This window comes from Macaca nemestrina, chromosome 4, assembly GCF_043159975.1.
Source record: "Macaca nemestrina isolate mMacNem1 chromosome 4, mMacNem.hap1, whole genome shotgun sequence".
NCBI lineage: Eukaryota > Metazoa > Chordata > Mammalia > Primates > Cercopithecidae > Macaca > Macaca nemestrina.
The window spans coordinates 52,355,691-52,370,049 of record NC_092128.1 but is presented as its reverse complement, the minus strand read 5'-3'; the positions used below and the strand labels follow the sequence as shown (position 1 = coordinate 52,370,049).

The 14,359-nt window shown below is 37.6% G+C and overlaps 1 protein-coding gene across 4 annotated transcripts in view; it reads left to right on the top strand.

Moving 5' to 3' along the window:
* Nucleotides 1-13,837, top strand: part of LOC105475319 (phosphatidylinositol-4,5-bisphosphate 3-kinase catalytic subunit gamma) — a 43,749-nt gene extending 29,912 nt beyond the window's left edge. For all 4 annotated transcript variants that reach the window (XM_011730464.3, XM_011730462.3, XM_011730465.3 and 1 more), the window contains exon 11: nt 10,062-13,837. In XM_011730464.3, the coding sequence (XP_011728766.1) occupies nt 10,062-10,340 (279 nt within the window). In that variant the 3' untranslated portion in view covers nt 10,341-13,837. The remainder of the gene's footprint in view (nt 1-10,061) is intronic.
* Nucleotides 13,838-14,359: the final 522 nt, after the last annotated feature.

The window sequence follows — 14,359 nt, the reverse complement described above, 5'->3', positions numbered from 1 at the left end:
TGCTATAATTAAGGCATTTGAATCAACAATGAAATTGAGAGCAGATGTACTACGTAGGCTCAATCTATTTATTAGCTACTAATGGAGAATGTTCTAGCTAATGGCATTAATAATAATGTAATGTTCCCCACATTTGTGCTCATTAACAAGTGCATTAAACCAAGTCACCGAAGTCAGATTTTTCCCTTACTCTTCTCTCAATAATACAAATCCTTCAACAGTCAGTTGAAAAGGAGAGAATGAGGATGTTTGAGGTCAAGGAGAGGCAGCCCTGGCAGAAGGGAAAATTACAGCCAGTAACTTCTGTGTTCTGTGTTTTCCCCTGAGCTCCCCAGGCCACATCCTCATAGTCCCTGAAACCACAGGCCTCTAAGCCAAGGTAGTATCAGAACACTCCCACAGACCCTGTGGCTGAGTCCAAAGGGCAGAAATGAAACTTCTGGGGCTGAGTGGGCAGGGCAGGTGCTCAGCTGTGCCCCCCAAGGTGAGAGAACCACCTGCAGGAAGCCAGTGTTGCTGTATGCTTCCATCCTGCCCACCTCAGTGGGCTAGCGCCATGACAGCCTCCCTTTGACACTGGTTGGAGTGAGGCTTAGCCCCGACTCCAACCTACCTCACCCACTAGGCCTTTACTAAGAGACCTTGTGGGCAGGTGGTTTAGAGGGACAGTGAGCCCCTTAGCATTGAACAGAGTGTGTATTCAATAATGCAGCTCCTCGTGGTATTGATTAGTAATCATAGCCAACTACTTATGTAGCACTTAAGTCTCACCACAACAATATGAAATGGGTATCATTCTTATTATTCTTAATCTATATTTAAAAGAGGGTAAGTGACTTCTCCAGTGATATAGTTAACCAGTAATAAAGCCAAAATTAGAATTCATTCAGCCTGATGTGAATCTGTGTTGTTAACCACCACAATACACTGCCTTTCGGCAAAGGGTGATTAAAGCTGCACCAAGTCTCTAAGTGTGTACAGCCAGTCAGAATCTGGACACTGTGTTTGACAAGCATGGGACATGCAGTTAAACTGGGGAAGAAATTTCTTTCTCATAGAAGAGATCCTTGTGTGAAAATTAGAACTATCTGAATAAATTAGAATCAACAGAAATTCTTTATATGAGTGAAAGCCTTCGAGAAAAGCAGGGCAGTTCTTTCCTTTAACGCCTCTCCTTGGGTGCAGCAGGGATAGGTGAATTCCTGCGTCACTGCTTAACAAGTATTTACTGAGCACCAGTGGATTGGTTTTATAATAACTTGGCCTTAGGTTAATTTCCCTCCTCGAAAATTTTCTATTAAAAAGAGTTTGACCACACAGTGGGCTCACACAGCAGGGGATTTGTGTGGATCCCCTAGTGTATAGAAGGATAGAAAATAATTAAAAATCAGAATGTACTCTAATTCAGAACCAAAAGGCGTCCCCATCTATGTCCTTGTGAAAATTGTGCAAGTTGGCAAATTAATGAGGCTGTTGCCTGGGGTGAAGTCTGCACTTAGCCTGTGTAATTACGAAGAAATGAGAGAGACCTCAGTGGGTCCTACAGATGAGCAAAAGAAAATAATTTCCGGACATAAGTGGAGTCATTAAGAATGCAAGAGCACTAATGCACTGGGGCCACTTCCAGGGGACAAGTGATGGCTGGGCAGCAGCCTCAACAGCCCACACAAGTGTCCCACTTCTTGGTGAACAGGGAGGAAATGCAGAGGGGATGGTAGGCAAGGGAGAGGACGACGTTTATTGAGCCCTCACTATGTGCTGGCCTCCATGCTGGGCACTTTATGTATATTGTCTCCCTTGGAAAATGCCAGAATAGTCCATGGGTTTTGTATTGCATAGGATGATGTGTACTCTGCCCAGCCTTGACATACAGAATGACATAAGCCTGACCTCAATTATCATTGCAGTCACTCTGCCACATACAAATGTCACAGACAATATCAGCTAAAGGCAAAAGAAAACTATTAGTATTTTGTCCTATAAATTTATATTCTTTTTTCTATATATTTTGTGTTAATTTACTAAAATGGGATGCGTTGTTTTATACCTACTTCTTAAACACTTTTACATGTTTATTAAATATCCTTCTACAGTATCTTTCTGGTAGTTCCAGGACATGCAATTTTAAGTACTTTTCGTGAATCTTTTTTTATCAGTCCCCTATTGTAGGTCATTATTAAACCATGTTCTAATGAACATCCTTGTAGATAAATCACTGCAAAATTATTCAGTATTTTTAAAGGTAGATACCTAGTATGGAAGTTGCTGGGTAAAAGGATATAGATATTTTTTAAGCCAAGTTTATTGAGGCATGTTTTACATAGAGTAAAAATCACCCTTTCTTTTATTTTTGGCTTGGGGTGCATGTGAAGGTTTGTTACGTAGGTAAACACATGTCACAGGGGTTTTGTTGTACACATCATTTCGTCACCCAGGCGTTAAGCCCAGTACCCAATAGTTACCTTTTTTGCTCCTCTCCCTCCTCTCATTCTCTCCCCTCAAGTAGATCCTAGTGTCTGTTGTTTCCTTCCTTAGGTTCATAAGTTCTTATCATTTAGCTCCCACTTACAAGGGAGAACATGCAGTATTTGGTTTTCTGTCTCTGCGTTAGTTTGCTAAAGATAATAGCCCCCAGCTCCATCCATGTTCCGCAAAACACATGATCTCATTCTTTTTTATGACTGCATAGTATTCCGTGATGTATATGTACCACATTTTCTTTAATCAGTCTATCATTGGTGGGCATTTAGGTTGATTCTATGTCTTCGCTATTGTGAATAGTACTGCAGTGAATATTTCTGTACATGTGTTTTTATGGCATAATGATTTCTATTCCTCTGGGTATATATCCAGTAATGAGATTGCTGGATCAAAATGGCAGTCATGCTTTTAGCTCTTTGAGGAATCGCCACATTGCTTTCCACAATGGTTGAACTAATTTACGCTCCTACCAACAGTGTATAAGTGTTCCTTTTTCTCCACAACCTTGCCAGCATCTGTTATTTTTTTACTTTTTAATATAGCCATTCTAAGTGGTGGGAGATGGTATCTCATTGTGCTTTTGATTTGCATTTCTCTCATGATCAGTGATGTTAAGCTTTTTTTGTATGCTTATTGGCTGCACGTATGCCTTCTTTTGAGAAGTATCTGTTTGAGTCATTTGCCTACTTCTTAATGGGATTGTTTTTCTCTTGTAAATTTGAGTTCTTTATAGATGCTGGATATTAGACATTTGTCAGATGCATAGTTTGCAAATATTTTCTCCCATTCTGTAGGTTGTCTGTTCATTGTCTTGATAATTTCTTTTGCTGTGCAGCTCTTAAGTTTAATTAGATCCCACTTGTCAATTTTTCCTTTTGTTGCAGTTGCTTTTGGTGTCTTTGTCATGAAATGTTTGCCCATTCCTACATCCAGGATGGCATTGCCTAGGTCGTCTTCCAGGGTTTTTATAGTTTTGGGTTTTACATGTAAGTCTTTAATCCATCTTGAGTTGATGTTTGTATGTGGTATAAGGAAGGGGTCCAACTTCAGTCTTCTGCATATGGCTAGCCAGTTTATCCCAGCACTATTTATTAAATAGGGAGTCTTTTCCTTATTGCTTTTGTCAGCTTTGTCAAAGATTAGATGGTCATAGATGTGTGGCCTTATTTCTGGGATCTCTGTTCTGCTCCTTCGGTCTCTGTGCCTGTTTTTGTACCATTACCATGCTGTTTTTGTTACTGTAGCCTTGTAATAATATAGTTTAAAGTCAGGTAACATGATGCCTCCAGATTTGTTCTTTTTGCTTAGGATTGCCTTGGCTATTTGGCCTCTTTTTTGGTTCTACATGAATTTTAAAATAGTTTTTTCTAGTTCTGTGAAGAATGTCATTTGTAGTTTGATAGGAATAGCATCAAATTCCTTTGGGCAGTATAGCCATTTTAATGATAGTGACTATTTCTATCCATAAGCATGGTATGTTTTTCCATTTGTTTGTGTCTTCTCTGATTTCTTTGAGCAGTGTTTTATAATTCTCATTGTAGAGATCTTTTACCTCCCTGGTTGGCTGTATTCCTAAGTATTTTATTCTTTTTGTGGCAATTGTGAATGGGATTGCCTTTCTGATTTGGCTCTTGATTTGGCTATTGTTAGTGTATAGGAATGCTAGTGATTTTTGTATACTGATTTTGGATCCTACAACTTTGCTGAAGTTGTTTATCAGCTGGAGGAGCTTTTAGGCAGAGACTATGGGATTTTCTAGATATAAAATCATGTCATCTGCAAACAAAGATAGTTTGACTTCCTCTCTTCCTATTTAGATGTTCTTTCTTTCTTTCTTCCTCTTGCCTGATTTCTCTGGCCAGGACTTCCAATACTATGTTGAATAGAAGTGGTGAGAGACGGGTTCCTTGTCTTGTGCCAGTTTTCAAGGGGAATGCTTCCAGGTTTGCCCATTCAGTATAATGTTGGCTGTGGGTTTGTCATAAATGGCTCTTATTATTTTGAGATATGTTCCTTCAATACCTAGTTTATTGAGAGTTTTTAACATGAAAGAGTGTTGAATTTTATTGAAAGCCTTTTCTGCATCTATGGAAATAATCATGTGGTTTTTGTCTTTAGTTCTTTGTGAGAATCACATTTATTGATTTGCATATGTTGAACCAACCTTACATTCCAGGGATGAAGCCTACTTGATCATGGTGGATTAGCTTTTTGATGTGCTGCTGGATTCGGTTTGCAAGTATTTAGTTGAAGATTTTTGTATTGATGTTTACCAAGGATATTGGCCTGAAGTTTTCTTTTTTAATGTCTCTGCCAGGTTTTAGTATCAAGATGATTCTGGTCTCATAGAATGAGCTGGTGAGGAGTCCCTCCTCAATTTTTTGGAATAGCTTATATAGGAAGGGTACCAGTTCTTCTTTGTACATCTGGTAGAATTCAGCTGTGAATTGATCAGGTCCTGGGCTTTTTTTGGTTGATAGGCTGTTTATTACTGTTTCAGTTTTGGAGCTCATTATTGGTCTGTTCAGGGAATCAGTTTCTTCCTGACTCAGTCTTGGGAGGGTGTATGTGTCTAGAAATGTATCCATCTCTTCTAGGTTTTCTAGTTTGTGTGCATATTTGTAGTAGTTTCTGATGGTTGTTTTTATTTCTGTAGGGTCAGTAATAACATACCCTTCTTCATTTCTAATTGTGTTTATTTGGATTTTATATATATATAGAGAGAGAGAGAGTACTTTATATATATATTAAGGATAGTTAAGTCTTCTTGTTGAATTGAACCTATTACCATTATGTAATGCCATTCTTTGTCTTTTTTGATCTTTGTTAGTTTGAAATCTGTTTTGTCTGAAATTAGGAGAAACCCCTGCTTTTTTTCTGTTTTCCGTTTGCTTGGTATATTTTCCTCCATCCCTTTATTTTGAGCCTATGAGTGTCATTATACATGAGATGGGTCTCTTGAAGACAGCGTTACTATTGTGTCTTGCTTTTTTATCCAACTTGCCACTCTGTCTTTTAAGTGGGGCATTTAGCCCATTACATTCAAGGTCAGTATTGATATGTATGGATTTGATCCTGTCACTGTGCTCTTAGCTGGTTATTATGTTGGCTTGTGTGGGTGCTTTATAATGACACTGGTCTGTGTGTTTAAGCATGTTTTTGTATTAGCTGATAGCAGTTTTTCCTTTCTATATTTAGTGCTCCTTTCAGGGTCTCTTGTAAGGCAGGTCTGGTGGGAATGAATTCCCTCAACATTTGCTTATCTGAAAAGGATCTTATGTCTCCTTCACTTAGGAAGCTGAGTTTAGCTGGATATGAAATTCTTGGCTGAAGATTTTTTATTTAAGAATGTTGAATATAGGTTCCAAATCTCTTCTGGCTTGTAGGGTTTCAGTGGAGAGGTCTACTGTTAGCCTGATGGAGTTCCCTTGTAGGTTACCCACCCTTTCTCTCTAGCTGCCTTTAACATTCTTTCCTTCATTTCGACCTTGGAAAATCTGATGATTACGTATCTTGGGGATGATCTTCTTGTGTAGAATCTCTCAGTTCTCTGTATTTCCCAAATTTGACTGTAAGCCTCTTTAGCAAGCTTGGGGAAGTTTTCATGGACGATATCCTGAAATGTGTTTGCAAGTTGTTTGCTTTATCCTCCTCCATTTTAGGGATGCCAGTGATCTGTAGATTTGGACTTTTTACATAATCCCATACTTCTCAGAGATTTGGGTTTTTTTTTTTTTTTCATTTCTTTTTATTCTCTTTTCGTTATTTTTGTCTGACTGTCTTATTTCAGGGAACCAGTCTTCAGGTTCTGAGATTCTTTTATCAGCTTGGCTTATTCTGCTATTAATACCTGTGATTGCATTGTGAAATTCTTATATTGTGTTGTTCAGCTCTGTCAGACCCATTAGATTAATTTTTATACCAGCTATTTCATTCTTCAGTTCCTGCATCACTTTATTGTGATTCTTACTTTCCTTGGATTGGGTTTTTCCATCCTCCTGAATCTCGATGATCTTTGTTCCTGTCCATATTCTGAATTCTGTGTCTGTCATTCTAGCCAGTTCAGCCTGGTTAGGAACTCTTGTTGGAGAACTGGTGTGGTTGCTTGTAGGACATATGACAATTTGGCCATTTGAGTCACGAGAGTTCTTTTGTTGGTCCTTTCTCATCTCTGCATGTGGGTGCTCCTTTAACCACAGTTGTAGATTGAGTACAGGCAATAGAATTATTTGCTGGATGTTTTCACCAGGCCGAGGCTTTGTGCAGGGTCTTTATTTGAAGCTGACTTCTTATCCCTGGTTTCAGAGGGAGGTATATTAGTGAGGTATTTTTGGTGTTGAAGCTTTGGGGTGTGATCCAGCAGGTGGCACTTAGGCTTATTGGTCAGTTGGTAGACTCTTGCTTGGTTGTTTGGCTCCCCCAGGTTACCTCACAGTTGCAGCCATGTTCCCTCTCACTGCTCTGTAAGTGTGGGTTTCTCTCCCCCTTGAGTGCTGGCTGTAGATCATGACTTGGCACTCCTCGGATGCCCACTGCAGCTCTCAGGTAATCTCAGTGTTTATGTTCCTTCCCCAACTTGGAGGCAGCAGAGGAAGGGACTGTGGTAGTGGTTATGGCCAAGGGTCATTTGCTTGTCACCTGGGAACTCCACCCCAGAGAGATGCAGATCAGCAGTGGCTCAGTGCAATCAGCCCAGGATGGAGAGTCTGTGCTATTGGCCCAAGCCAGGGGTTTCCTGTCTTTTGTCCAGCAGTGTGGGGGATGTGTGGGACGCACAGGAGACAGACTGGCCTCCTCTCCTTGGGTCAACTGCAGCTTGCTGGAGGTGTAAAATCACCCTTTCTAGGTGTACAGTTCTATGAATTTTGACCAATGCATCAGTCATGTAACAACCATCACAATTAACTTATGTAACATTTATAAGCACTTTAAAACTTTTGACGCATATTAAATTATCTAGTGGTAACATTATATGTATTCCTATCTACCATCAGTTTATAAAACGTGTACATTGGATATTGTCCTTAAAAGACTAAAAAAAAAAAAAAGTCCAGTTTGTAGGTAAATTTTCCATCTCATTTTAAGTTACATTTTTTTGAGTATTAATGAAGTTGCGTATTTTTTCATAGGTTTATCCGTTTTTATATCTTACAGTGTGAAGTTCTGTTGTTTTTGGCCTGTATTTCTAGCCAACTATCTCTTTCTTATTAATTTTTAAGAACTATTAGGGGGCTGAGGTTGAAAGAGTGATCTGTCATGTTGCAAATACATTTTCTTTTGTCATTAAGCCTCTTTTAATATTATGTATAGCTTTTTTTCTCTCAAAAGTTTTAAGTTCCTGTAGTCTCACCATGTTTTCCTCATAAAGTCCACCATGGAAGTCATCTTCATAAAGTCCTTTCCCACTCCATGAATATTTAAATATTTTCCCTTTTTACATTTAATTCATCTGGAATTTATTTTTGGTATATCACATGGAGTAGAATTTTATTTTCTCCCGCAAATGATGAGCTACTTGTCCTGGTCCCATTTATCAAATAATAGATCTTTTCCCCACTAATTTGAAAAGTCACCTGTATTATATATCATATTTATGTATTTAAGTATGTCTCTGAACTTTCCCTTCTGTTCCACAAAATTTCTTGTCTTTTTGGGAGAAAAATAGATACTGGTTCACACTGTTTTTAATAATGTAGTTTTATAAAATGGCTTAATATCTGGTTTGGCAAGTACTACTTTTCATTATTATACTTTTTCAAAATGTTCTCTCAGGCCTTAATTATTTCAGATGAACTTTAAACCATATCTAAGTTTAAACACCCAATAAGAATTTGTATTGAAATTTTATGTTTATAGATTAAGAATAATTTATATCATTATAAGCAGTCTCATCACTGAGGGATGTTCAAAAACTGACTCATTGCTCTTCAGAGATTAAAGTTTTATAATTTTTTAAGCGTATAAAAATTACAAATTATAAAAATTATAAAAACATAGGTTCTACATGTTTTATGTGTTAGTCCTAGGAATCATGCTATTGTTGTTACCATTGATTATAGCATCTGTTTTTGCATTTTACTTTCCAACTTGTGGATCCTATTTACAGCATTCTATTTATTAATTTTTATAAAAAGTTAGTTTATTAAAAACTAGTTACAGTAATATTTTATTTTTTTCCTTCAGTGTTACAAGACAATTAGGTCATTTGTAAATAATAAGTTTACCTTCACTTTTCTGATTTTATTTTATTTATTTAGAGACAGAGTCTTGCTCTGTTGCCTAGTTTGGAGTGCAGTGGTGTGATCTCAGCTCACTGCAACCTCTACCTCCTGGGTTCAAGCAATTCTCTTGCCTCAGCCTCCCAAGTAACTGGGATTACAGACACTTGCCACCACGCCCTGCTAATTTTTTTGTATTTTTAGTAGAGACAGGGTTTCACCATGTTGGCCAGGCTGGTCTTGAACTCTTGACCTCAAGTGATCCACCCACCTTGGCCTCCCAAAGTGCTGGGATTACAGGCGTGAGCCACTGCGCCCGGCCCACTTTTCTGATTTTATCCTTCTTTTTCTGGTATTTCATTATTTAGAATTATTTTTATAATTTCAAATAATTCTTCACATTGTTATATTTTAATGACATATGATATCATATATTTTTAAATCAAAAATAGATGTTAACATAGTACCTTATGGTGAATTAATCCCTCAGCTTTAGAATAAACCTTATTTGGCTATGGTGTATTAATCTTTTAACATTATACTCAATATTATTTGAAATATTTATATATATAATCACTAACTTTAGTTTTCTTTAGTATACTATCTTTGTCAAGTTATGGTATTAAGGTTGGGTTATTCTCCTGTTGTAAAATTGAGACTTGCATTTTTCTGTGCTTTGGAACAATTTAAATGACATAATCGTACCTGTTGCTTAATAAGCAGACTTAACTCACCTGTATCACCTGCTACAAAGCTTTTTGATGAGCCATCAGCCATGGCATTTTTTAAAGCCCTCTCTCTCACTCAGTGTTCAGAATTTGTATTAAAATTTCAAAGTTCATGTAACAATTTTGATTATCAGACAGTGAAAAGCTAATTCATCTGTTTTCTTAGACTTGAACAGAGTATAAAATAAAGATGAAAACTACATCTCAAACACATTTCCATTAGTTCTATGGATTTCATTAGTTCTTGGCAAACATTATTTACACTTACATAAAGTTTATTGATTCTACTATGATGTTCAAAAGCTGACTCATTGCTCTTCGGAAATTACAGAAATTTCTACCCTCAATCTCTTGGGAAAAAAACCGAATTTAAAAGGTAGAGTAAGAAATAAGATGAAACTTGTCTGTATCAATTAGTTTTCCTTGAGCACTCCCTGGATATACACAACTACACGAAAGTATTTAAGAGATTATAAAAACAGTTTCTCATCAGAGGCAGGGACCTACCTTGTTTGTGATGGTTTCTCTTCATGGACAGGTAATGCTATGTACATTTCACTACATCCCTGTAATCTTCAGCCTACTTGTTAGTTACCATAACAACAGTAACAGCATTTTCTTCTCCTTTATGCAGGACACCTGTGTTAAGGCTTATCTAGCCCTTCGTCATCACACAAACCTACTGATCATCCTGTTCTCCATGATGCTGATGACCGGAATGCCCCAGTTAACAAGCAAAGAAGACATTGAATATATCCGGGATGCCCTCACAGTGGGGAAAAATGAGGAGGATGCTAAAAAGTATTTTCTTGATCAGATCGAAGTGTGCAGAGACAAAGGATGGACTGTGCAGTTTAATTGGTTTCTACATCTTGTTCTTGGCATCAAACAAGGAGAAAAACATTCAGCCTAATACTTTAGGCTAGAATCAAAAACAAGTTAGTGTTCTATGGTTTAAATTAGCAGAGCAATCATCGAACTTGGATTTCAAATGCAATACACATTGTGAAAGCTGGCATTTCAGAAGTATAGCTCTTTTCCTACCTGAACTCTTCCCTGGAGAAAAGATGTTGGCATTGCTGATTGTTTGGTTAAGCAATGTCCAGTGCTAGGATTATTTGCAGGTTTGTTTTTTCTCATTTGTCTGTGGCTTTGGAGTATACTCTCGGTTTAAACAGACTAATGACTTCCTTATTGTCCCTGATATTTTGACTATCTTACTATTGAGTGCTTCTGGAAATTCTTTGGAATAATTGATGACATCTATTTTCATCTGGGTTTAGTCTCAATTTTGGTTATCTTTGTGTTCCTCAAGCTCTTTAAAGAAAAAGATGTAATCATTGTAACCTTTGTCTCATTCCTTAAATGATGGTTCCAAACAGCTCCTTAGTGTCTGCAGGTGTTAGTGGTGTGCTAAAAGCAAGGAAAGCGAGTTAGTCTTTTCAGTGTCTTTTGCAATTAAGTTGTTTTATCACGTACAACTAAAACACACAAACACAACAGGGGAAATCCGGACCGCTGTGCCTTGACCTTCCTCTGCTGGTCTTGTTCCAGGGTTATGAATATGAAAAAAGAGAGATGAAACTTTTTGTGTCAACTCTGTCCACAAGAGTGAGTTATCTAGTATGATTAGTATAGCTTTCTCCTGCATGGCAGCAGGTTGTAACTACAGGGCCCCTTTTATGCCTGACATTTCTTCTCTTCCTTTTTCCCTGCCTCCCTCTTTCATCAATTGCGATGCTCCCACAACTCTTTACAGACTTGTGGAATCTTCAAGAACACTTTTACTCTAGAACTCAAAAATTAGTTGAAAAAGAATTATTTCTCAAGAATTATTAGAATCTTAGGTACTTATTTGTAAAGATGTTTAGTGATTTTTTTAAGTGTCTTATTAAAGGAGGCATTCTAGAAAATATGAATTAGTTTCCAAATACCTTAATTTTAAACTTTGACCTGAACAGTTTCTTCTTTTTTTAATGGAAGAAGATATTTGATATCTTAAAACTATTCCAAGTTAGGAAGAACACTACTTGTCTTATCCATTTCCCATTTAAAGGACTTTTAAACTTTGACACATCCTTCAGATTTCCTAAAAATAATTGAGATATCTTACTTTAAAAATATTTTCATCTCTTAAATGTTATTGTTATTTATTGGAGGTATTGTTTAACCTTAGAGAGACCATTAAATTATTTATAAAATATTGTGTAATTACCTGTAGTTAATACATTACATAGAAAAAAACTCTATGTTAACAGTGTCTATGTTTAAGTATAATCAGATATAAATATATACTTAATTTTTTAATTTTAAAAATAGATACCTGTTTGACTTTGAGGTAGTCCGGACTTTTTTTTTTTTTTTAATGTGTGCAAAAGCCCAGTGGTTCCTAAGCCTGGCTGCAAAGAAAAATCCACAGGGACACTTTTTGAAAACACCCTTATCAGCCTGGGCAACACAGTGAGACCCCATCTCTTTAAACAAACAAACAAACAAAAAGGCTGGGTATAGTGGTGTGTGCCTGTAGTCCCAGGTACTCAGGAGTCTGAGGCAGGAGGATTGCCTGAGCCCAAGAGGTGGAAACTGCAGAGAGTCATGATCATGTCCCTACACTCCAGACTGGATGACAAAGCGAGACCCTGTCTCAAAAAAAATAAAAAATAAAAACACCCTTGGCTGAGTTCCATTCCCAGGTTGTAATTTAATTACTGTGGGATGAGGCCCAGACATCAATATTTTTCTAGATTCTTTAGGTGATTCTAATTCACAGCCAGAGCTGGAAGCCCTGTGTGGCCTTTGAAGGTCTAGATGATTCTTCTTCCTTGCCCTTTGAGCTTTTTCCCGTCTCACAGGTATCTAGAAAAAAACTCCTCTTCTTTGGCAACCTGTCTGTTCTTTTAAAATCACACTCTACCCGCCTGTACAGAGGACCATGCCCTATAATGAAATGTTTATTCCTGTCTGTAAATGGAGGATAAACATTTTGCGGCCCTTCTGGACCAACTATTCCCTACTATTCTTTTGAAGAAAGGCAGGAAGAGTACTTTCTAATTCAGAAGAGGATGTTTTCACTATTCTGATAAACAGTAGCCAAGCTCAGACCTTGTACAGATTCTTCTTTTTATTTGAATTGCTGAAATAATTTCTTGATGAAAAAAAAAGATTAGAGAGGAATATATTTATATTTAGCTTATTGGCACATGTGCATACATATTTCCTCTTCAAATGAACCAGTTCTTTCATTATGCCTATATAAATATACACACACACACACACACACACACACACATATATATATATCTATCTCACAGTTGGGCTTGATTCTTCCATATTCCAAAGAGGATAATTTCAGCTCTATAATCTTACACATAAATAAAAATCATCTTTGTGGGCTTCCTTCCTTTACTGTTCCTGGTGAATTACATGACCAACAACTTCTATACCTTTGAAAATGTTCTAGAACTAGAATCATCCTGCTGCTGGGAACTACCCACAGCTCTATCTTCAATGCCAAATGAAAACACAGATCACAAGTCAGATGAATCAGGCCAAACCAACTTTTATGTTTATCTAGGACTGGCAACATAATTTGCAGAACCCAGTGAAAAATGAAAATGCAGGCCCATCATTCAAAAATTATTAAGAAATTCAAGATGGTAACAGCAGTTGTCACACCAAGCACAGTGCCCTTCTGAGCATGAGGCTCTGTGTGACTGCATGGGTCCATGAGACCAGCACTGTGTGCGTCTGAATGATGGCTTTGGTGTTCAGTTTAGCACACATGGTCTACCACGTCTGCATGAGTAAATATAGTGCCTGGGTCAAAATGTTGCTTCTGTTCAAATCAAAATACCTCATCTCTATGGCTGTACATTAGGACCTAGAACAGTGGCCCATTGCCCTTAGACTGGAACCATGTTCACTGAAATAAACCTAAGCAGATGTTGTAGACCTACCCCCAAAGGACTGCCTTTGACTGCTTCAGTGATACTTTGATGAAAGTATGGGGAAGTGGAGACATTATAGATAAAATATATCAATTCCCAGAGAAAACTCTTGACTTAAAGACTTAACTGTAGTAAATATATCTTTTTCAGGTGATTAATTTTTTTAAAAAAGATTACATATAGGAATTCTGCAGTATAAGTTGGAGGCTGTTAGTGCTCTATTAATGGAAATTAATTATTTTTTAAGTAAGTCCAAAAAATTATCTAGAAAGTAAGTTTCCAGAGCAAATCTGACCTAGCATTTGGTATGCTAGGCTCTGCTTTTCATGATTTTGAAATAAATTGGTAATTAGACTTAACAATATAAAGAAAATAAACTTGTATTTTTAAGTGTTCTGTTGGTTTATTTTCTGTTTCATCCAACCCAATAATTCTGGTCAATAAATTTGGTTCTAGTTTGGGTGCTTGTCTGCATATTCTCAAAGATTCATTTCAGGACAGGTATCTGGGGAACATAAAACACACACCTTGGCCAGGCATGGTAGCTCATGCCTGTAATCCCAGCACTTTGGGAGGCCATGATGGGCGGATCGCTTGAGTCCAGGAGTTCTAGACCAGCCTAGGAAACAACATGGTGAAACACTGTCTCTACAAAAAATACAAAAATTAGCCAGGTGTAGTGGCACATGCCTGTAGTCCCAGGTACTCAAGAGGCTGAAGTGGGAGGACTGCTTGAGCCCAGAGGGTCAAGGTTGGAGTGAGGCATGATTACGCCACTGCACTCCAGCCTGGGCAACAGAGCAAGACCCTGTCTCAAAAGAAAAAAAAATCACTGAGGGGCCACTACCTACCAGACGCTGTGCTACATACTGGGGATTCAAATATGGAGCAAGATTGACCTAGTCCCGGTCCTTACCATGTTTATAATATGTTAGCGATAGCTGATACTTCATAATGGGTGCATGTTTGTTGTGGGTTGAACTTT